We start from the raw sequence: 23420 nt of genomic DNA, 5'->3' as shown, positions 1-23420 counted from the left end.
GCAAGCCTGGGATTTCCGTAGCTGCCTTGAGGAGAAAGCGGCTTTGCTGCTCGGGTTCTGGACTGTCGGTGCTGACCCGCAGCAGGCGAGCACGGCGTTGGCAGCGGTGGGATCTGTGGGACCGGTTGCCATCGCGCTCTGGAGGCTGCCAGCACTCTGTCTGGATGCTCGTAAAGACGCTTGCTTTCGTTGTGATCCCTCAGTGAAAGAGATGAGCCCTCTTCTGTAAAAAGGATGTGATTTCCAGATAAAGTTATTTAAAAGCCTTGAAAGAGTGCTGTCCCCAGTGGTCTGGGAGGGAGGGGTGGTGAATGGGAGGTCTGTGCTTGTTCTGAACTCCCTACTGGGGCTCTATCAGGTGAAGTAAGTGCTGCTGCTTAAAAGCACTGGTGCCACTGGTGAGCTGCGGACATTTAGACCTCAAAACCTGTAGAGTGCTCGTGCTTTAAGAGCACTGACTGGTTTCAGGGACTGCCAGTGAGTATCTTTGTCCCTAACCTCACACAAGTGGGAAGGATGAACCAGCAGTTACGCCGGAGGAGCGAACCTGTCGTCCTCAGCTCTGCGAAGGAAGGCCGCACGCATCTCGTTGGCACCAGAGGACCCTTGACGGCCTTGAAGAAAGCTCGAGGTTTGCTGAGGGATGCGTGGCCTGAGGACGGTCTCTGCTTCTGGCCCCCAAAGGTCACTGCCCCTTCGTGATGCAGCCCGATCGTGGGAAGTCCGGCAGCGTTGTGTGGTTAGGCAGCCGGTTGGCTTTAGTTTTGAGAGCTGGGTGTGCAGAGCTGAAGTGTCTCCTTGATGAAGACAGGACACGCAAGGCACTGTGAGGACTCTTCTGTGCTTCCCAGAGAGAGGGGGAAAGGGTTAGGAAAAGGACGAGTACAGTCTGTGGCTGATACTGCTGAAATTAAAATAGGACCTTGAAGTGGAAGATTTATTGAAAGGAGATTGAATAGCGAAAAGACAAGCAGTCAAAGGTTACATTGCCTCTGAAGAGTGGCTTAGTGCAGGACCTGAAGGGTTTACCAAGCATGTTTTTGCAGTGGGTCATCCACCGGGGAGCATGCCTGGGGCAGGGGCACTCCTGCAGCGCTTCTACTGCTGCCTCCAAAGCTGCCTGATGTCCCTGCGTGTGCAGGCGGTTGCCAGGCTGGCCTCCAGCTTCTCTGATGTCCTCCTCTTCTTCAGGCCAGGTCTCCCCGAGGTTCCTCCCACTGATGCTTGGGTGGTTCCACCAGTGCATCGCCGTCTCCGAGCTCTCTGTTACCAAAAGCTGTGCTGCCGCAGGCTGTGCTCCCTCCTGGGCGCCGTGGTGGAGAGTGCTGATGGAAGAGAAGAGGCCTGTGAAATTCGTGATGGCAGGTGCAAACCAGAAACGAGGCTTTTTGCAGGCTGGGTTTCTTTGCAGGGGGAGAGAGCTGTCAGGAGAGCCGTGGAGAGTGAAAAGGGAGGGAAGAGTTTTCAGACGGAAGTTATCGGGCGCTCCTGGCCACGGTTTCTGTTCGAGCGCCTACCAGTGGCAGGGAAAAAACGTATCTCGTTGTGTGATGTGGCTTGGGGAAAAACTGCTGAAGGTGAGAATTACTGTTGTGTTTCTGGATAGATGCTGTCCTCTTCTCTGCCTGCCTTCCTGCTCCTGCCTGGTTCTTCATTTGCTGAAGGAAAGGAGTCTGCACCAAGGGATGCCTTATTTCAAGAACTGTGCCTGGTTATTTGTAACGTTGTCCTTCTGTAAAAGTGTGTCTTGCTTCAGTGGGGTAGGGGCAGCCGTTGCTCCTGGAGCCCAGTCCTTCTTCAGAGATCAGATGTGCTGTGATGCAGGGATGGGAAGGGGACCCAGGCGGCCACGCTGGTGCTTGCTGCTTCGCCTCTGCTGCACTTGGCCTGGACTTTTGGTGTCCTGGAGGTTAAGAAGAGTCTGAGGGGAAGATTTACAAGGAAAATTGGCATTCCTTCTCTTGTCACTGAGCTGGGGGCTTTCTCAAAACACGGCTGCGCTGTTTCTCTCTTCTGCCTCCTTGTTCCATCTTATGAGGTGCCTGTGGTGAGGATCAGGTCTCTATTCAGGACCTAAAAGGAGAAGCAGGAGAGGGAGATTTGTCTGTCCCCATCTTACAAGCCCCCTTTAAGCACTGGCAGGCTGCTCTAAGGTCTCCCCAGAGCCTCTTCTCCAGGCTGAACAACCTCAACTCTTTCAGCCTTTCCTCATAGGAGAGGTGCTCCAGCCCCTGGATCATCTTGGTGTCCCTCCTCTGGACCCGCTCCAACAGGTCCATGTCTCTCCCGTGCTGAGGACCCCAGAGCTGGACCCAGAACTGCAGGTGGGTCTCACCAGAGCAGAGCAGAGGGGCAGAATCCCCTTCCTCGACCTGCTGCCCACACGGCTTGGGATGCAGCCCAGGATAGGGTTGGCTTTCTGGGCTGCGAGCGCACACTGCCAGCTCGTGTCCAGCTTTTCATCCACCAGTACCCCCAAGTCCTTCTCTGCCGGGCTGCTTTCAATCCCTTCATCCCCCAGCCTGTATTGATACTGGGGTTGTCCTGACCCACGTGCAGGACCTTGCCCTTGGTATTCAGTATTCAGATGATATCTAAACAAATATGAGAATTTTTTTTTTTCTTTTAACTTTGAGAGAGATCTTTTGGATAGTCATTTACAATACCTTATAGGAAGCAGTCCCTTGATAAGTTGTTTTCTTTAGCTATGTCAAATCACTGAAGTTGTCCATGACTTAAACATGCTGAAAAAAATTTAGAAAATTAACACAGCATTCTTATGTTGAAATGAGACATTGTAGAAATGACTTTGTGGGATTCCCAATTTTAATGTCATGATGAATCCTATATAGAGGGCTTGGTTCACAGCTTTGTACACCTGCAAGGCGTGCAAACATAACTTCAGCTCTGGGAGTCAGAGTCTGAGTTTGAGCTTTGGCACATCACCAGTGAGAGGTTCTGCAGGGCAGTTCTTGTCCCGGTTGCCCCACAACTATCTCGTCCTTTCTTAGGTTGTGTTAGTATTGTTTCTTGGCATGGGACTGGAATTTAGTTAACCAGATATATCGCTTGTAATTCCCTAGACTTCAGGTCAATGCATAAAAGGAATTTTAAGGAGGTTAGAGGAAAAAAAAAATTTTTTTCCTATATACATGCAGTTAGGTATTTTCAGATTCTTACAGTGAGCAGCAATGAGCATGTTGGTATAGTTTTACTTCGGTTTTGGAGCATCATCTAGCTATTAATAAAAAGCTACCTGTTATGTGCTAGTTCCTGTATTACAAATGCTTCATTTAAAAGTAAAAAGACAACCTTGGTTTCAAATATATATTTCTTTATTTGGCTTTAAAGTTGTCACTTCAGACAGAAAGGAGGAGTAACGGAAAAATCAGCTTTGGCTTGCCCCATTTGGATTAAACCCTTTGTCCATTACACTGCTTCTCAAATCTTTATTTAGATTTTGTTCAGTCCTAAAGTGCAATAGTTAGGTTATAAATACCAAACATCACTTCTTAGTGGTTAGGTTGCTTTGTTGTTTAGGTTAGGTTGTTTTGTTGTTTTTTCTGGTTGGGGGACAGGTTTGTTTGGTTTGTTTTTTGTTTTGTCACAAGGTGATGTGCTCTGCAGGGGCATACTGTGATGCCACAGCGGCAGATTAATTGAGGATCATGCTGGTAAATCACACAGCATGGAGTTCCGGCTATAGGACATAATGTTTTCAGGGAAATTAAAAAGAAAAATTATTCCTACCACTTCATCTCTATCAGTTTGGTAATGTTGTGATAATGGACCTGTAATCTTAGCTGACATCTACTTGATAATATTGCTTTGGGAGACAGAATTATAGGAAACAAGCAGGGAACAAATCTTCAGTACAAAGTAAATTGAGCACAAAATACCTTAGTGATCTGCATAGTGAATAACAAATTACCTCAAAGCAATGCGAAGTCATAATCCCATTTCATTCAATGGATCCAGGGTGTCTGGTATAGCCTTATTATCTGTGTTACATTATTGCATATATGTGTTTAGGTGATTCTTTTTCCAGGTACAGTGGCATCTTATCTGAGAAAGAAGAAACTTTTTTTTTTTTATTTCCTTCCTGTTAAAATTTCAGCCAGATTATAATAACAGACATTGTTATCAACTTCAGTGGTATCTAGTGGTCGCTGTAAAGCGGTGGACAGGAGCAATGTGAGAAGGAGGGAAGTGGCAGGAGGTGCAAACCCTGCAGAACCACCTTTGTAATCTGTGAGCAATGTCCCCCTTATTTGGAGAAATGCTTCTCCACTATAAGATATTTGTAGCTTCAAAGTATTGAGCCCGTGGTTGGGTTCCATAGAGGAGTTGTACCCATCTGAAGGCAGCCCAGATTTTAGCACTGCTCAGAATAGAAACCTTTTAAGACGGTCAGTATCTGCAGCCTCCTTCCTCTGTCCATAAACAGGATACCTCCAGAGGCTTCTGGTTTGTCCCATGTATTTTCTAATTCTTCTTTTTTGATAGAAGGACGGCTTAGAGCATGTCTGGATGCTTCTTGGATGTCCCTTGACTTTTGCCACCTATTGAGGGAGAAGTGTGATTATAAAATCTTGGTCAGGGAAGTACATACCCTGTAAATCTCACCTGCCACTCTCAAGAAAATACAGTGTCTGCTGTGTGCCAGAAACTGTCTGTGTATTTATCATCTATTTACTGTACAGGTGTAGTCTCAGGTTAAAGCCTGGTCACATTAGACTTCAGTAATGCAGGACTATGTCCATTCTCTTTTATGTACTTCAGTGTTGTGTAGAAAAACAAGGTTGTCATTCATGAAGTAAGAAGCAATTCAAACACCTTTCATAAATCTCCTTCTTGTAAATCTTTGCTGAACAAAAACATAATGCTGTGCCTGAGGTAACTACCCAGTAATGCCTTCAAGACAACTAATGCTTTTGTGAGAGGATCGTTCTTTCTGCAGCATTTTATTTAAAGGCACTTTTTAAAAAATCACCAGCCCATTATTTTCTTCTTTTTTAACTTAAGCTGTAATCTTTTTTTTTATATATATATACAACTGTCTACTTTTAGAGGTAGTCTCTTCCTCTATCATAATTTCAGCAGTTTGCATGCAGGTTTGGAGTTTCTACAAGTACAGCAAGTATTCAAAGATGTTACTTTTTACTATAATGGGTCCAGCAACTTTCAAACTATCATTTGCAGATGTAACGTTCATGTTTAAGGTGTACATATCGCATGGTCTGGCACTGGCATACAAATGTGGTTAACTTAATAGTAAAATAACTCTCTACTCCAGAATGGAAACTATTAATTAAAATAGCTGAAGCTCAGTAAGGTGTTCTAAAAAAATACCAGTTAGTAGCCATTTTATTACTTAGGATTATAGTGTACTAAATAGGGAGAAGTCAAAATCTGAAGGAGAAGACATCCGTGTGCTTGATGGCTGTAGCATGATGCAGTGCAGGCTGTTAATCTGTTATTGTCTCATAATATTTATACATTTTTTAAATAATAATTGTGACTTTCCTCCATGTGTTCTGTTTTATGTTGGCCAGCTGGACAGGAAACTTTTAACAGAGGGATTTCAAGAGAAGGTGAATTTAGAGTGAAACCAGAAAATTAGTTGCAGTAGACTAGTCTGTGTGTACACGGTCTGTGTGGTTTTGCTGTGTTTAGGTTTTATAATCGTTACGGTCACTACGTCCCACACACGCAATGTGAAACCATGTAGTACTACAATGAGGAGGAAAGTGATGTGTATGTCTTTGTATAGTGCCATTGCTCAGAGCTGAATTTTGACTCCAGTGAGAAAACTAGCATGATGAATTTTAGCATCTCAAATTCTGGAAGGGCAGTTGCTTTTAAGGGCCTTGACAGTTGTTACTTTCTCTGTTTCAAGGCTCACATAACAAATTAATTAAACTGCATGTTCTCCCCAAATTGAGGGATGCAACTCAGAGACAAGAGACAATCTGAGAAAAGATCTTGGCATAACACCTTTGGCAGCTAAAGTTGGCATCCGATTATCACATTGTGTGAACGCACCACTCTTCTTGTGCAGAGCAGCATCACTGAAACATGCTAGAAGCTGAGTCTGAGAATGGAACTTGCATATATTAGTGGAAGTTTTGACTTCAGGTTTCACTGAAGTCGCATCAAACACAGCTGCAAATAAACTTGAATCGGAACTCATTCATCTCAGGCACCATATCTATTGAACTGAAATACAAATTTCTAAGATACAAACTGTCACCGTTGCTGCTCACTGAATTACTCATTTACCTATTTCTTCTTTAAAATTTGCTTTAGAGGTATAAAAATCCTTATAGATGACTATTCATAAGGTATGTATTTGCTTCCATTGCTGACCCTAATGGAACTAGGTGATTTCAGATTGATACCAGCTAATCACGTACTTGAACCCATAATTAAAATAATTGCTAGTAAAGAAATGTCAAGTCTAAATTGGTGATTAAGAAAATCATTCCATATGCTAAGGGTTAGATAATGGCAGTTATACATCTTCCCCCAATGGAACTGTTCAATAAAAGGAGAAAAAGGTATGTATTTCTAACAAAAAATAAGCATGAAAAAGAAGCTAAGGCACAGACAATGTGAGAATGTGCAAACTGAAGGGGAACAATACAGACAAAAAGAGCCTTCAAAGTAAGCAGATCCCAGCTGCTCTGTAAACAGAGGAATAGCTCAGAAACTGAGGAAGCAGTATTTTCTTTCACCAATTAATTCCTTCTGCATTACGGAAAAACATCAGTTTCTAAGCAAAGGAATTTTCAGCCTTATTGTAACAATTAGTGTCAGATCTAAAGAACGGTCTTAGAAAATCGAAATGAAAGGATAGATCAGTGCGGTAACAACTTCAGTTCTTCAGTCTTCAAAGATTGTCAGGTTTTGCATTGGAAGAGGATTTATTGAACATGATGATATGCAGAGCACGAGTGATGTTTCCTTGGTTTCTGTGAAGCAAGGAGTTGTTCTCCCACAAAACAGTGGCGTGTAAATACAGCGGTGGTCAGGAGATGATTTTAAGATTTTTGAAAGAATCAAATAGCGAATGGGTAATAATTCATTACTGGGGCGTACAATCACTTTGAGTATGTTTATGATCTTCATTAGGCTTAGTACTCTGCAGCTGCCAGCGGTGGGAAGGAACCTGTTAACTAATTCAGAGAGGCACTGAGTATTTCCCGTAGAAATAATAGCATAGCAGCTGACCAGCTACCCCTGGTTTTGAAGATGGGATAGGAAAGTATGAACAAGGCAAACCTCCTGTGATGCCATCTGGAAGAAACAGGGGTGTTGCCATGACAAAAAGCTTCCTCCTTACCATGTCATGGAAACACCTGATGATAAAAGTATTACTGAATATGTGTTTGCAACAGAGTGTAGACACACGAGTAGGTGCGACAGCCAGGTGTAACCAGTACCTGAGGAAATCGTGACTGACATGTCTGTGGGTGGAAAAGAGACCTTTTTTTGCTAAGTACCATGCTGTTCAGTATCTGTTTCTTTTGTTTCCTTGCATTTCCTCTGTACGGCATGTTACGTTCCCTTAAAAAGCTATACCTGGGACAGCAGGGAGACTGGCTATTTGCCGTGCTCGGCTGTTGAAGGCGCCGAGCTGAGCATGGTGGAACTGACTGGAGGGAAGGAGGTTGTAGTTCCCCTGATATACACAAAATAGGAGCATCTGGAGAAAGCTGGAGCCAGCAGAAAATTAGGGGGAACAAGGCTAGCTGAGTCTTTGAAGCATAACTAGAAATCCCTGAGAGAGGGAGAGGACATGGAGCTAATAGAGTGAAAAGAGGCTTTTCCAGTTGACCATGTAGAGTTCGATGCAATCCTGGAAGCCCTAAAAAGTTGATGTGTTGAGAGCAAAGGCTGGATGGATGGGGAAGACACTGTCCTGTGAGGACACAAGGGAAGATTTGCTTACAGGTTCTTATTTCTCTCTGGCTGAGAATTTGGAGATTGCTAATCTTGCAATCAAAGCTCCAACTACATAGGGCAAAATAAAGAGTGCGGAGAAGTGAGGGGGGAGAAAATGGAAAACGAGGAATAGAAAGTTGCGGTAGTTTTGACTCTGTTTTTCCTGTTTCGACTAGGAGAAGTTGAGGCAAAGTTGCCAAGCTACATAGGACTTCTGTGGTGTTGATATTTGCGTAAGGTCCTGAGTATTTTAAATCTAAATTGGATCCTTGTATGTTGAAATCCTTTAGTGTTTTTTTGTTTGTTCTGCTCTCAGTTTGCATGTTTAAAGTATGAAATTCCTTGTGCATTTGTACTTTGAACAGAGGATATGATAGTGCCTTCATAAAATCTTAACTACCTTGGAGGTGGTTGCTAATACCAACATTTTTTCCTTTTTTTTAAATTTTTTTTTAATTTTTTTTTAAATTTTTTTATTTATTTATTTCAGTAAATATTTTCAGGTTCCCCCAATCATATATTTCTCTAAAATCTTACACTTCCAATGTGGGAAAGTGCTGCTAAAAGTAACTGCTAAGCAAATTTATTATTATTATATACATATCATCATACATCTTGAACAGTGTTAAACTTCACTGCTTCTGCTCATTACTTTGGATTGCTGATTTGCTCCTAGCTTGATCATAATCTATTTTGTTAAACTTCTATTGCAAAAAAGCTGGTGCATGCTCTAAAACACTCACTTAACACTTAGAGATAAAAAGTTTTTGTATCCCCCAAACTTGATGAATTCTGTTTTCTAATTGCCAGAGAATGCACTGTTATTTTTATGGTGTATTAGATGGGAAGAGTGTCTGTTCTATAAATCTTCCTATATTTTTACTACCAACAGAATGCACTGCATTTGTATCATTTATGAACTCATGGAGGGGTGGTGGACATACCTTGCACTGAAGGGATATCTTACTGGGATTCAATTTTCAACTTTTCACATGACAGTAAGAATCAACTGCAGGTGCAAATCAGTGAAGAAAGAAAGTAAAGAATTGTAAAATCTGCATGAAAGGCCTAAGGAGAAGGTTAACACAGGAACTGAATGTCTAATATAGAATAATAAGAGGAAAATTTTACGAGGTAATAGCCACAAATCAAACAGCAGCATCAGTCGAGTAATTTTCAGCAAGAAGGCGTAGCAAGATAAGTCTCATAAATGAGTTTATCCTTTCTGAAGGTCTGATCCTATATATGTTAACTGGGCAAAATGCCCTCTTGACTTCTAGAAAGTCTGAACTTTTAAGCAGTTTTTATGTGAATTTGATCTCCCTAAGAAACTTGGGTATGGTGCTATAGTATCCCTGCCTACCTTGATGTGTTCTTTCTTTTGGGGTTTTGTTAGGTGTTTCTAGAGATGTCCTAGATTTAAAAAGAAGATACAAAATCTGAAAGTGACTTTCTAAGTTGAAGATCTCATTGTGAGCCTGTGAGCCTATTTAGTGGTACTCCTAAATTTTCAGCATTAATATAAAAGTTACTGTATCTTTGTTAATACTATGCAAAAGCCGTAGAAAATTATAAAGGCTGGCTTTTCTATATGCTATTTCTGCAATCAAGAGAACCATAATCAGGGCACACATCAGGTCTTTGGAGTGTTTTCATTGTAGTTAACAGGGGCTTTTCTTTCTCTTTGGCAAAGGTTTATAAGAACATATTAAATGTCTGTGTGGTACCTCAGATGCTCCGTTTCCTGGGGATGTGTTTTTTGTGCTGCAATAGTGAAGGGTTGAAGATGATACGGTATTTTTAAGGTATTAATGATATTGCAAATGAAAACAAGATCTTAAATCTTTAGGTGACAAACTGAAATCTCTTCAATGAGACTATAGTTCTTGATCTGCTCAGTGTGAAATGTTCACTTTGGAAATTCTCAAGGAAACCCTTTCCTCAACCCAAAATTCAAATTATCCTCTTCAAGTGTGGTTCTTACATTGAAGTTTAAAATTTCATGAACATATAGAGGATTGTTGGCCTACTACTGAGCACGTTATTTGCTCCACTCGGTATCTCCTCGCCGCAGCAGAGCGTGGGTGCTGTGACCCTGCTGCCAGTGGGAGCCCCCCTCAGGGTCGCAGGTTGCGGTCCCTACAAGCCCCCCTCGTCTGTGTGGGGTGGGCGCTTGGAAGGGGCAGCTGGATGGCAGTAGCCCGCTCCCGGTGTCTCTGCGAGGCTGAGCAGTCCCAGGAAGGAGCCGCAGGTAGGCTGACCACTGCAAAAAGAGCAGAGCAGAACTCCAGAGACTTACTTATCTGGCATCACCCACTGAATTTCCATGTAGGTTTTAAAACTGGGGGCAGCGGTCACTATTAAAAACAATGCTTTCATGGGTGGTCACTTAGGTAAAGCAAGATACAGGGTAAGTACGCTTTTGAGGCCCTTTGTCTCTTTGATTTTAATCTTGATCTCATTCTCAGTTTGGGGACTTCTGAAGACCAGAAGCAGGTCTAGTTTTGTGGACGCCTTGACCTCCAAGCTTCTTGTTAAATCAATGAGGTGTCAAAGTGTCCACAAAACTCGACCACCTTCTTCACAGTCTGGTTATGACTTCTGGTTTTACCTTTATGCAGAGGCAGAATAGGTTCCGCCGTAGACCCAGGGCAACAACATGACTTGGCCATGATCCTGCCTCAACCAGGCCAGACCCCAGGAAGGCTGGGCTGGTGCTGGGAGAAGGGAAAGCAGCCCATTTCTCCAGAAACAGCACTTCTCTTACAACTCCTTCCCACCCCTCTCTTCCCTTGCTGGTGCAAACCCCTGATCCTAATCAAAGCAGTGTTGCGTCTTACCCAGGCTGAGCTGATTCTGGGCAAGGTGTAGCTGGCTTGGATTTGAGAGGAGAGTCAAATGTGGAAGTTAGAGAAAGGGGTATCTTCCATTTAAAACCACGTAAAAAGGTTGCGTGACCATCTGCAAACGTGGCTGCTACGTGAACGCTTTCTGGTCCACTCCAAGTGTGTGCCTTCTGGATGCCCCTGTGCTCTCTGAAGATTTACTGTTGCTGGATGAGGCAAATGGACTTCTGAATTTATTTATTTTAATGGACATAATCACTACAGCTGTTTTAATAGCTAAAGAGAAGGGAGATCTCGATAGCCGGAAAGTTTGCCATAGTCTAAAGAACCACACTTCAGTCAGTAAGTCTGGCTGCCAAAAGGATTTGTTTAAGCAAGAGTAATGTATTGGTAGTAGATGGCTTTGCTTTAGTTTTACGTGAAATTATTCATGTAAAAATGTCTGCTAAAGCTTAACCATTTTACAGTCCATGAAGGTGGCTGTAGTCAAGTTAGATGTAGAAGTTACTCTGAGGTGTTAGTTGTTTAGGTTTTTTTGTTTGTCTTCTAATTGACCTGGGTAACACTAGCCGAACAAGCTTATTTGTGGATGTTTAACTAAGTCATAGATTTATCTCATTCTTATATTCTGACTATAGCACTTCTGTGTTCATTGTGATAAAATTCAAAAGGAAGTAACAGTCTGCTAGGAAGATAATTTGAGAAATGAATCAGAGTGACTCAAAAAGCATGTAAGTGTTAGGGTGACAGCTAGTTTCAGTTCATTTAAATACCTATTTTGATAACAAGACAAAGGAGAAGATAGAAAAAAAAGTTTTCAAATAATTTAAAAAAAAAAAAACCACGCTTTCCATTGAACTGTCTTGTAAAGGAGGGGAAGGGAAATACAGTGGAATATTTTGCAAAGCAATCTACATTACAATGAAGTTCTTGGTTTCAGCAGTATTAGCGTTGTAGGGTTTTTTGCAATTCCCCATATAATGTGTCAAAAGCTAGCAGCATATTCTGCAGAGTGACAGTACGTAAGAGTATGCTATGTCAGTATACAATTACATTTTTGCTTTTTCACTTGAAAATATTTCCAGTGTTTTCTCTAACTTGTTTTTTTTTTACTCTTTTTCTCACAAGGCACCAAATTTTGGTTTTGAACTGTGTGTATTTTCTGTTAAAATGTGATGTTTTCCTTGTGTCTTCCTAACACTGAATTTAGCATGATTTGTGCATGGGATGTTTCGATATGCTAATACTGTTATTGCATTTTAACTGATGCAGTTTTATGAAAAGTTCTGTATGTGTCTTACTGCTCATTTCTTAAGGAAATATTTACTAGCAATTAAACAAAAGCAATACTTGTAAAATGTTGGTATATATGTAAGTTAACATAATCACAGAATGGTTTGGGTTGGAAGGGACCTTAAAGATCATCTAGTCCAACCCCCCTGCCATGGGCAGGGACACCTTCCACCAGACCAGGTTGCTCCAAGCCCCATCCAACCTGGCCTTGAACACTGCCAGGGATGGGGCAGTAGATAAGAGGGTGATCCCACTTATCTATGTTTGTAACAAAGTTGTAAGAAGATACTTGTTACAGTAAAATTATATATTTCAGAACCATAAGAAAAAATTAAAAATAAGGCAAAGATTTGATACAAATTTAAAGTTTTCGCGTGTTGTAACTTTGACAAGTACTAGGTCAGACAAAACTGCTGTAGTTGTGTTTAAAGCTCACTGTATTTCATTTGCTGACACTTTGAGATAAAATGCTTAAAGTCCCTTTCATGGACCTATAACATATTAATTTTTTTTCAATGTGCATGTTAATGAAAAATGATTGGGAAATCTATTACGAAAAACCTGTCTCTTGAATATGTGGTTTTGCCTACAATTTAGCATATGAATTTGACGCAGCTAAAAATAGTCCCGGACCTGGGCCCACTCCTGTTGGTGAAAGTATTCCTGTTGTCTTGGGACAGGGGGAAATGGGAGGCACCAGGAGTTCATGTGCCACTTCAAACAGTCTGAATTTCCTTCGGAGCAGAGCCAGCACTTAATTTGTATTTGTTGCCAGGCCAAAGATCATGTGGATATTGGTCCTCTGACCTTTACAGGGATAATCCACTTGCCATTAACTGGACTTTGGTTCAAAAACATTGCATGTTTAATAAGAATCAGAAAGCAGACTGGATCTCCAGTACATGGTGCTGCAACAGAAAGATAATGGGCTACAAGGGAGATTAATAAGATTTTTGAGTTGCAAAAGCATTAAGTCAGTTTAAATCTATTGGTTAAGCCTCTCAAAACCGGTAATGCATTAATCTTGAGCTGCGGCGTGTGAGCACAGCCGTTGCAGGCGTGCATTAAGACATCTACGTGATCACCTTGTGCTTAGCTCTTTTTCAGACTTGAGTTAGCAGCACCCTAAGTCTTACTTAGGGTGAAATATGCAGGAGATGAGTTAACAAAGCGTACGCAGCAACTCTCAGTAGCAGGTGTCTGGTTTTACCTGCTTTATGGATACCAGGACTACAAATTTGGGATGGCTATGGCTATCTGCTGCTTCTGCCATAGAGCCATCTGTCTCAATTTGGACTCTTCAGCCTGGTTTGACCCTCCTTCTACTGGTGGAACTGACTGACTTCCACCTCGTAAGGACTGCAAAAGCCTCACTCGGTGGTGGTTGTGAATCTTAGCTTGACTACTGCCATGTTTTTTCCGCACTTTTTTCATTTCAGGTTAGTGCAGTTAAAACCCCAAGCGAAAAGCACTGCTACGGCCTGTTTAACTGGTGTAAAGGTCTTCTAGTCCAGAAGTGGCATGTCATTTAGAAATTCATTTGACAGTTATTTACTTCAATGGTTTTGAAAATGACAATGTTGTTTGTTTGTTTTTTTCTCATTCTTTTTGAACCCCTGTTTTATATGTGTGTGTTTTGTTTTGTTTTTATTTTTTCCTCTGCCTAGACCTGGTTAACCATTTCTGTGAACAGGTCCTCAATTTTTTACTTTGTCCCTACTTTCCTGTCGTAGCCCCATCTTCCCCTGGTGTCGACTCCGTACCCTTACAGCGCACAGGCAGTCAACACGGCACACAGAACGCAACAGCGACCTTCCAGAGGGCCAGCTATGCGGCCGGCCCAGCCTCCAATTACGCAGACCCCTACCGACAGCTGCAGTATTGTCCTTCTGTTGAATCACCATACAGCAAATCTGGGCCAGCCATCCCACCTGAAGGGACCTTGGCTAGGTCACCTTCCATTGATAGCATTCAGAAAGATCCCAGGTGGGTGAAACCTTCCTTGTCTACTATTTCTTGCTTGTGCAGAGGTTTGTAATTGCGGTTTGCTTTGTATGTTTCTGCTGTTGAATATTAAAAAAACAACAACATCAACACCAAAGAACAAAACCCCATGATTGTACATGAAAGATTTTGTATGCCTAACAGCTTTGGCCTAATGCTTTACCTTGGAAGGCTCTCATGAGCTCTTCTGTGAAACAAAATGATAGGCGTGGTCTTGAATGTGTGCATTTAGCCTGCTTTCAGTAGTGCCACCCCTCAAAAGCTTATGAAAAGTAATTCTCTCTGAAAATGGGAGAAGTGGTATGACTGTTTTGGCTCTGTAACCGTTGTGGATTGAATTTTCAAGTTGTTCCTTGAGCAGAAGTTGCTACAGTTCTTGGTTTGTCTGCAGTTAATATTCGTAAAAGCTGTAGAAAAGGATATCTTGGTATTGGGCAATGAGACTGAGCAATGTGGAAGCAACACGTAACCAGGCTTGTGCTTTATTGTGTATTGTGCAGGCATGTACTGCAATGCCAGTATGTGGTAATAAGAATGTGTGTATTACAGCTTTGCAGAAATGGTTGTTACTGTGCATGCTTTTTAAATATATAGCACAACTTTTAATGTTGCTGCAAGGCATGACCATCCTCGTGTACCTAGGGAAGGTGCAAGGAGGAAACTTTATAGCCATACATACCCCGAGCAGGCAGACGGATTAGAGAGAGAGAGGGTTTTCTGGCAAATTATTTGACTTCCATGATAACAGCAATGGAAATGCTAACTGTAATCCTCAATGCACTTGGTGATTTTGTTCAGTTTTCTGATGGAAAAGAAAGCAAGTCTCTTTTGTAACTTAAGTTTAAACTTGTTGAAAGTGTTAATTTATACAAGGTTTTTCTATGGCAGATGGTATGACTTATTTATTTATTTTTGCTATGTGTAATTTAATGATAAAATTTGCCTCCAGCAAAAATGCTGGAGGTGTTTAAGCAACAATTTGAAAAGACTTCTTTCCCTGCATTAAAACCCAAATATTCACAACGTGATCTCTCTACCGGTTGAGCATTATAGCAGTTCTCTCTGTCTCTCAAACTGGGAATACAACTGCAGCTAAATTTTATGTTACATCAGAAATATCACTGCTTGCAGCTACTTCTGCCATTGCACTTTTACTTGTTGAGAACTTCTGTCTTCAACCTTTTTTTTTTTTTTTAACTTAGCTTTTCCTCCAGAAATTTGAAAAAATATAAATTGAATTCCTCCCCTTCTTCCCCCTGTCCCAGAGCAAACATTGGTAACCAGAGGGAAACAGTCTCTTTTGGAAACCTTGGTATTTTGATATATTTGTGTTCCAGAATATAAAAGCCTGTGGAGGAAAAAGAGTTTTGGTTTATAATGGTCTTGTGTTCAAACTTAAAGAAAATTATATTAGAAGTGCACTAAACCAGAGGAGAAATTACTGTAATCTATATGTAATGTTCTTGGGAGAAAAGCGTGATGATGTTGAAGGCACTGTTCCCTGTAGACAGGAAAGACATATTTACAGTACGTCGACAGGTCCTAGACATAATATCTTTTTAAGAAAAGGTTATCTGCTATCACTTCACAACTGTTAGTTAATGTTTAGGATATGTGCTTGTAAAAGAAGATTTTTCTCTTGCAAATTTTTCATTTGCTTGCTTTTTGGTTCTTTCTTGTCTTGTGATACCATTTGTGCATTTATGAGTATTGATTTTGGTAGGTAACATAGGAGCAAGCAGGGATCCAGGTATAAATTGAACTTCATAAACTCTTTAGAGGGGATCATTAAATATTATTACTAATTACTGTTAGATGGATTGGAGTTTTGCACAAAATAACTTCTGTAAAAGAGGTTTGCATTACTCTTCATCTTGTTCATTTGATCCACGGACTGTGCGTGGTGTCTCTTGCTTAGTATTGCTGCCTTGACTTGTTGGTTTGAATAATTCTTACAAAGAAATGTCAGAAGCACACCTGCTTATGTTATGCTGTAGTCCCCAGAAGCTATAGTCCACCTAGGCAGACTGGCTTGTGAAACTATCTGTGGCCTCCAGCAGTTGCTGATCACTCAGCTGTTGGAAAGACATTGAAAAATTGGAAGGAGTTTGGAGAAAAGCAACAAAAGCAATCAGGAGACTTTTAACGTGGTGATTTCTATGGATAGATTGCAAAAATGTGGATAAATGACAAGTGTGGGAAGGAGAGGACAGAAGACTTTCCAGAGGCTTGGAAAAATATTACGGAAGGACAGAAATTATTTAGGATAGCACATGGGAGGTATAATTAGAAGTACTGGCTTTAATTAGGAAAAGGAAAACATAGCCCAAATACAAAACTTCCAATGGCTGTGTCACGTTGCATTGATTCCTCAAAGGGTTATCATTTATACCTTACGCAGCAAGGAAAAAAAAAAAATTACGTTGGTCAGCAGATGGACCTTGTCAACTGTTAAGTTTTGAGTTTCCTTGCAGATGTATTGCTGCTTTGGTTGGCTGCTTGGTTGGGGTTTTTTGTGACTGACGTGAATCGTGGAAGGGGATGGCAGGCATCGTTTTCAGACACTGAGCCTGCTTGTCCAACCAGAGGTCCAAACAAAGGCTCACTGGCAGAGGAAAACCTGCAAGACAAACATATACTAATTGCAGGCTTTTGATTAGCGTTTGCTATACATCAGTCAGCTCAAGATGAGAAATAGATACCCAGAAGAGAATGTACTCATCCTAATAAGCAATTAGAGTTCCTAAAACTGAACATTATTTTCTGGAATCTTTGGTTCGGGCAGAATTTCCATCTGAAGTCCCAGATGTAGTTGACAATTTTTTCCATTGTTTTTACCATATAGTTTGGATTACTAATACTCCAGTTTTACATACGTGTTCTGAGCCGACATTTGGCAAATGAAATTTTAGCTCAACATCTGTTCTGCATCATCCAGCTGTCATAAAATGCAGTTTAATGTTCATTAACTTAAAGTTTAGGACAAAAGCTATTTTTTAAAAAGTATCAAGATATTTATTATCAAGTTTGTGGTAGGGGATAATTTTTAATTTATGCAGGTAGACTGTTTGCTGATACGAGCTCATATAACAGGTAGTAAAAACTATATACATCTATGCTGGCAGAGAGTCTGAGGCTTTATTATTTCAAAAGGAAATAAGCCCCTTATCACCAGTCAGAAATGAAACTTAAGTTTTACATATGGAAAATGGAAAAGTGGAATATCAACGATAATTTACAGATTGGTTCTTCAGAGCATTCTTTTACTTCATGTCAAAGAAGGAAGAGAAATATGCAGTAGGGCTGTGATATAAACTCTTTCATGCCATAATCTCTTACATGAAAAAGTGGCATAGGGAGGAAAAGACTACAATATTTATTTTCTAATTATTGTCTTGCTTTTGGTTGCTAATGAACTGTGAATGAGAAAAGTCATGAGTATTTTAAAGTATTGGAAATATATGTGATATTTTCCAGCCTACTTTCACTTTAGAAAGTTTAATCTGTCTCTTGGCACCAACAAATTATCTAAGGATTGTCTATTCCTAGACTTCAGGGGAACTGGTGAGCCCTAAAAACAGAAATGTTGGAATCCGTTTGTCAGTCTGTGTGCCTTCCAATTTTTACTCTAAATGTGTGTAAATTACTTATTTTTTGAGTTTTTAACCTATTAAGAAACTATGTACATGTACCACTGCTGATAAATCACACTTGCTGCATAACAGATGAAAAATACATAATTTTCACGTCCTTCAGTTCAGTACATGCCAATGAAGTTTTGTGGTAACAGTGGTTTTGCTTCTTTACGGACTCACTGTGTCTGGTTTGATGGGTTGAGTCAACACGTTTCCTTCATTGTTTTGTGACTTTCTCTGCTTACCTACTTTTATTTACACGCCGGTATGCACACATCTTCTGCAAAGAAGCTGGCAAGAAGCCAAGTTAACAGCAAGAATTATGTGGAATACATTCCATTTAGGCTACCAAAATGAATTTCAATTCAGTTCAAATGTCCATTTTCATATTGCATTGAATTATATTGATCCACACTTAAAATTTTCCTTTATGGCATCCCCTTTCCCAAGTTACGTGTTTCAGAACCCTTAAAACTACTTATTCAGAAGAAATGGGGTGATTTGGTTAATGAAACTGTAAAGGGTTCATTCTTCATTATAGAGCAGACTGAAATAATGATTGGGCTCTTGTTCTAAAAAAAACAAACAAACAAAACAAAAAACACCCCCCAAGAACCCACTAGCAGTAGAATCACGTTGCAACTTTACAAGAAAAAATAATAATTTAAAACCAGCTATCTCGTAGTGGTTCTCACCTTTAGGACTGTCTGGGTATTGGTCAGCATAGAGACAGAGTTTTCCAGGTATTGCATGATTTAACTGTAATACCCTGAGATGTTTCCGCTCTGTTCTGCGCTTTCACAGTCAACTTTCCATTTCATTACCTCTGCTGGCCTTAATTTCCTCCTAAGCAGAAGATGATGTGCTGTCTATCTTCTAAGCTTTTAAATTGGCTTTCTTTCCTCTTATGAAAGGAAATAAATTAGATCAGAACATTTTGTATGAGCTACAAGTTTCAAAACTCATCTTTTTTTTTCTCCCCCCACCCCCCCCCCATCCCCCCGCACCCAATATGCTCCATTTGCAAAATACAAGCTAGAGATCATTCTTTTTCTGTGGGAAAAGAGATAGAAGTAAAATAAATTCTAGATAAATTTCTGTGCTCTGGTAAAACTGCTTATGAGATTAGCACACAGAGTTTGGAACATGGCCTGTTAAAAGATAAATGTTTCTGCAGGAGTCTTCACCATATATTTAATCTCACTTTGTTCCAAGGACTGTCTCAGTGTTAACAGAGTTGGTCTACTGTAAATCTGGATAGCAACCAGGCACTCGAACAGTGTAACGAGGTAAGCAAATAGTAGTGTAAACCGGCATGTGTGGGAGGTTGGACATCTTGGTGGGAACGTGTCTGGAAACTTCTTTGGGAAGGGTCGTCACCTTCAGAAAGAAACTTCTTGCGGGGTAGAAGGCCTTGCTGGGACTACAGTGCAGCTGGTGGCAATGCTGTGCAGCACTGCTGTGGTCAGTCCTGAGACGTGGGCTTGGGTTTTCGGAATCCAGAGGGCCCTTGGTGGTGTTGGTGGGTCTCTGGCATAACTCTCTCACCCAGGAGGTAGAAGATTGAAGTTCATATTCCTGGTCTGGATGAGATGGAGCAGGGCTTGCAGATGTACCTCCCTGCTTTTGCATGACACGATGTGTGATAGGCAGCTCTCCTTTTCACTCAAGAGTTTTCAAAGTTCCCTCTTACCCTTATCTGAAATGAAGGGTAAAGTAAAGGGGGAGGTGATTCTCCAAAGGTGGTGGGGAAGCCATGGGAAACATACTTCTAGTGTATCGGAGCATGTAAATGTTTGGCAATATAGGCTTACCTCCAGAAGTAAATGATTCAACTTCCTAGGTCCTACTAACACCCTGTTAACAATTTTTTGCATCAAATTTACATGGGCCAGGCCCCTTATGTTGGTAGAACCAAGTGGAAGGTGTTTGAGAGTGCTCATTTTGTAGCTCTGTGTTTAAGTATATCTTTTATTCAGCAAGGAAATACCTGGCTTATTTTCCTTACATAAAAATTGTTAAGTCTCTCAGGCTTTAATGTATACTCCTCTAAGTATGAAAGACTGACCCTAAAAGAAAAGAAAATTGGAGCGTCTAAACAGCGCAAACATACACCCAATTCAAGAATAGCAAGTCTGAAGCAAATTGCAATTCCTTATACAGATCCTTTCTACATAGAAAGTCTGAATTTTTACTTAGTGCACAAAACAGTTTTGAGAAAATGTAGCAGGTATGATAAAAAAAACAGCAATCTGTTTCCCCTTTCTGATGTAGGTAACTAAGGATGAAGCCTGATTCCTTATAATAGGTGAGGTGGGAATCTATAGGCTATCCTACAATCTGCTAATTGGGATTTGGGACTTCAGGAGACTTACTGAGCTGGAAACCTTGGTTGGAAAAGACTGTCCTAGAGAATGTTTAGTTCTGGCTTGAGCATTTTTGGCAAAATAAACAAGGAGCTAGCTGGTCCGCACAAGTGTCAACTTGTGGTAAAGTAGAAGAGTGGTACCCAGAACTTGGAAAACTCATTTTTGTGTGTATTTGAGCACATTGCTGTATATACCAACAGTTTCTATCTTTCTACTCTTTACACTGAGGTGGTTTATAAATGGCTGGGGAGGCACTGGACATAGGTGAAGTTATTTCATGGTGCAGCAAATACAATTCAGTATGCGCACAAGCATCCATGTATTTGCTATTTTTTTTCTCTCTAGAATTTGCCCCATGTTGTTTATCAACCTCCTTTCCCTGAGAGAAGTGGTTGGAAAAAACAAACACACACCCACAACAAAACAAACAAAAAAAAAGATAAACGTGCTGTACAGGAATAAAGTGTCTGTGCTTTTAGCTCATGAAGCACTAGTACCCACTTTCTCTCCTCTATGGCATTTTATTGACAGTGCAGGAGGCCGCTCCATTTTGTTGCCATCCTATCTTTAAAGAAATCTGATCCTATCATTAACAAACCTGCCCTACTGTAATCACAGAACATCACAATTTCCATGTATCACAGTAACACGGGCAGTACTGGTCTATGTAGTTTGATTAATGAGTCAGTCCAGAAGTGCTTACAGTTCCTAAACCATCAGCAGAGTAGAACAGGTTATATGTAGCCATTTTATTTGGTAGGTTATTTATGTGGTATACAGGGTATAATTTTGAGAGAGATGACGACTCGTCTCTTGTTTCGATCTGGAAGTTTAGGTCTTGCAATCCTCTCCCTCCACCAGAAGGTAATTCCTTTCCTTTGCTGGAGGGAGAGAAGTGAAAGGCCACTTAGGTACTTGTCAGTGATACAGGGCATTCAGGAGGACAGTGGCAGGAGTTCCACGTAGTGTTGATAAGTGCACATCTAATAACTGGGGGGGGGGGGGGAGATGAGACCGATGTCCAAAAAGAAGAAAATTTTATTATTTATCCCCCACCCCTCCAACAATGCTGGTCTGTCACTTGAACAGCAACAAAGCCCTTTCCACTGTTTCTTTCTTAATCTGTTGCATATTTTAATGGCTTCATTCATCCAGGAAGAAGCAGGTGGACGGTGTACCTCATCCTCATACTGTCCATAGCTCGCTTCTGCTTCTTGAATGGCATAACGGAGCTTGTAATGGTGAATATACATCTCAATGCAGTTTCTGCCTTTGTTTGCCACACATTTTGCTCAGTATCCTGTGGCTCATTTGCAAACTTTGACAGATGCAAAATCTGCGTGGTGCCTTTCTGTGATGACAGACTGTGAGAGCCAGAAAATGTTGTAAGTATATTTTCCAACCAGACATTAAAAACATGGGGAAGAACCATACTTTCAGGCTTTAGTGGGCTCATGTAAGCTGTTACGATCTCCTGGCAAGATAAACCGCGTAAGAAGCTTCTCAGTAGTAGCTCTTGGACATCTCATCAGCCAAATGGGTAATAATGATCTTACTCTCAACATCCCTGTAAACAGTAAGTTAAATTTGTAAGGTGCTTTGAAATTCAAAGGGCAATCTTGCTCTTACTTCCATAGGAAACGTGATAGGAGGGAGGGGAGGGAAATGTGTTAGGTGCAGAAGATGAATGGGGAAAATTTTGAAGAATCTTGCTAAAACCAGGACACAACAGTCTCAAATGTTCTCATTTAAAAAAGCAATGGAAAAATCATACTCAACACTGAGACATAAATTGCTATGCAGAGGTGGTTAGTTTCTGAAGCTGGACCTCTGTGTGGTGTTACACAACTATTTTATGAGCAGGAAACAAAAGCCAGCTAATTTTGTAGCTGCTATACAAAATGCATCATTGAGAGTGCAGGAGATTTCTGTAAGAAAGTAACACCAAGAGTTTGCCAGAGTAATGTTTCCAGTGTAGAGTTGAGCTAAAAATGAAGGGAAAGAATGATCAACAACTTTTGTGAGTTTCTAACAGAACTTTATAGCTTTTATATATTAAGAGCCTGACATATATTTATATGACATATACTTATATATATTTATTATATCCACCGCCTTCACTTCGATCTTTCTTCCTCACCCCGCTGCACTGCCCCACTCCTGGAGCTCGATGAACAAGTGAGGTTCAGAGGTGCATCGCAGTTCTTAGCATTAAGCAAGTGGTTTCCTAGGAAGCAAAAGCCACCACTGATCCCATAGAAATCCTACAGCCATTGTTGCCAAGGAAACTCCTAGTCTCTAGACTTACTGTGAAATATTTGTTCTTTTTACTTGTTGGTTTGGTTTTCTTTTGGTTAGTTGGTTATTTCTTTAAGCCACTGCAGCAACAGTGGGATCACTTGTTGTTCAGCTTTCCACCCACCTCAAATAATTTGGGGGTCACATTTATCCTTACCATGCAATGTAGTGGAGGGATCTGGATAGCTGAAGACCTGGAAAGAAATGGGAAGGTTTTCTTAGCCCAAAGGAGGACAGAGTGAGGTCTCTAGGTTTCCTGAATTAAAAATATGGAGGAGGAAGGCATGTGTGGGGAAAGGAGGAGCTGTGCAAACTCTGTCCCAAGGTAAAACAAGTAATTTACTTCAGGAAATGAGCAAAAGGTACATAAGTTTAAAGAATAAAGTATTTTGATTTAGTTTTTTACTCTTTAAAAATCATTCGAAGTTAGCTTTTTTGTTCCATACTGGGACAGGATGTATTTGGTTCATATACTACATATCAAAGAGGAGGGCTGATTTTTGGGTTTGTGCTGTTTGATGAAAAAACTTAGTTTGAAAGTTTGGCCCCAATAGCTGATGAGGCTAAAGAAAAGCGATCGTGTGTGTGCGTTGGTGGAGGTGGGAGGAATGAATACTGACAACAGAGGTGTAACACAGTTTCTTAGTACATGCAACTCTCTTACCTTGCTGTTAGTCGGGATCGTGTCGTGTTTCTGTGTTACCCTCTCTCAGAAGCTGTGCTGATCAGTCAGCCTCCCTTGTTCCAGCTCTTCTTACTGGTATGAAAAGTGGTCCCTCTTCTTGACTCCCTGTGAGCCCTGGAAAGGTTCAGAAACTGAATTTCCTATAGCTGCTTTTTATGTAATTTCATTGTCCTTGAAATGTCCAGGCTCAACAACTTCTTTCAAACCACTGCAAACTACCGCAGCGTTTGCAGTTCCACAGTCCTGGCTATCTCCTTGCAGAAACACCAATATGATTTCTACCCGGGACTTCTCTATGCCTCCAAAAATCAGCAAGGTCATTCCCCCAACAGTTCTGCGGTAT

General features: G+C 41.0%; 1 protein-coding gene across 7 annotated transcripts in view; it reads left to right on the top strand.

Annotated features, from left to right (window-relative positions):
- CTNND2 (catenin delta 2) overlaps positions 1 to 23420 on the top strand; it is a 658470-nt gene that overhangs the window by 408064 nt on the left and 226986 nt on the right. For 5 of the 7 annotated variants that reach the window (XM_069808867.1, XM_069808868.1, XM_069808862.1 and 2 more), the window contains one exon: positions 13754 to 14072. In XM_069808867.1, the coding sequence (XP_069664968.1) occupies positions 13754 to 14072 (319 nt within the window). The remainder of the gene's footprint in view (positions 1 to 13753; positions 14073 to 23420) is intronic. The other 2 variants (XM_069808866.1, XM_069808861.1) reach the window with 1 other exon arrangement.

Source organism: Haliaeetus albicilla, chromosome 21, assembly GCF_947461875.1.
Source record: "Haliaeetus albicilla chromosome 21, bHalAlb1.1, whole genome shotgun sequence".
In the NCBI taxonomy this organism is placed as follows: Eukaryota; Metazoa; Chordata; class Aves; order Accipitriformes; family Accipitridae; genus Haliaeetus; species Haliaeetus albicilla.
Note: the sequence above shows the minus strand (reverse complement) of the source record. Positions and strands in the feature narration are given on the sequence as shown.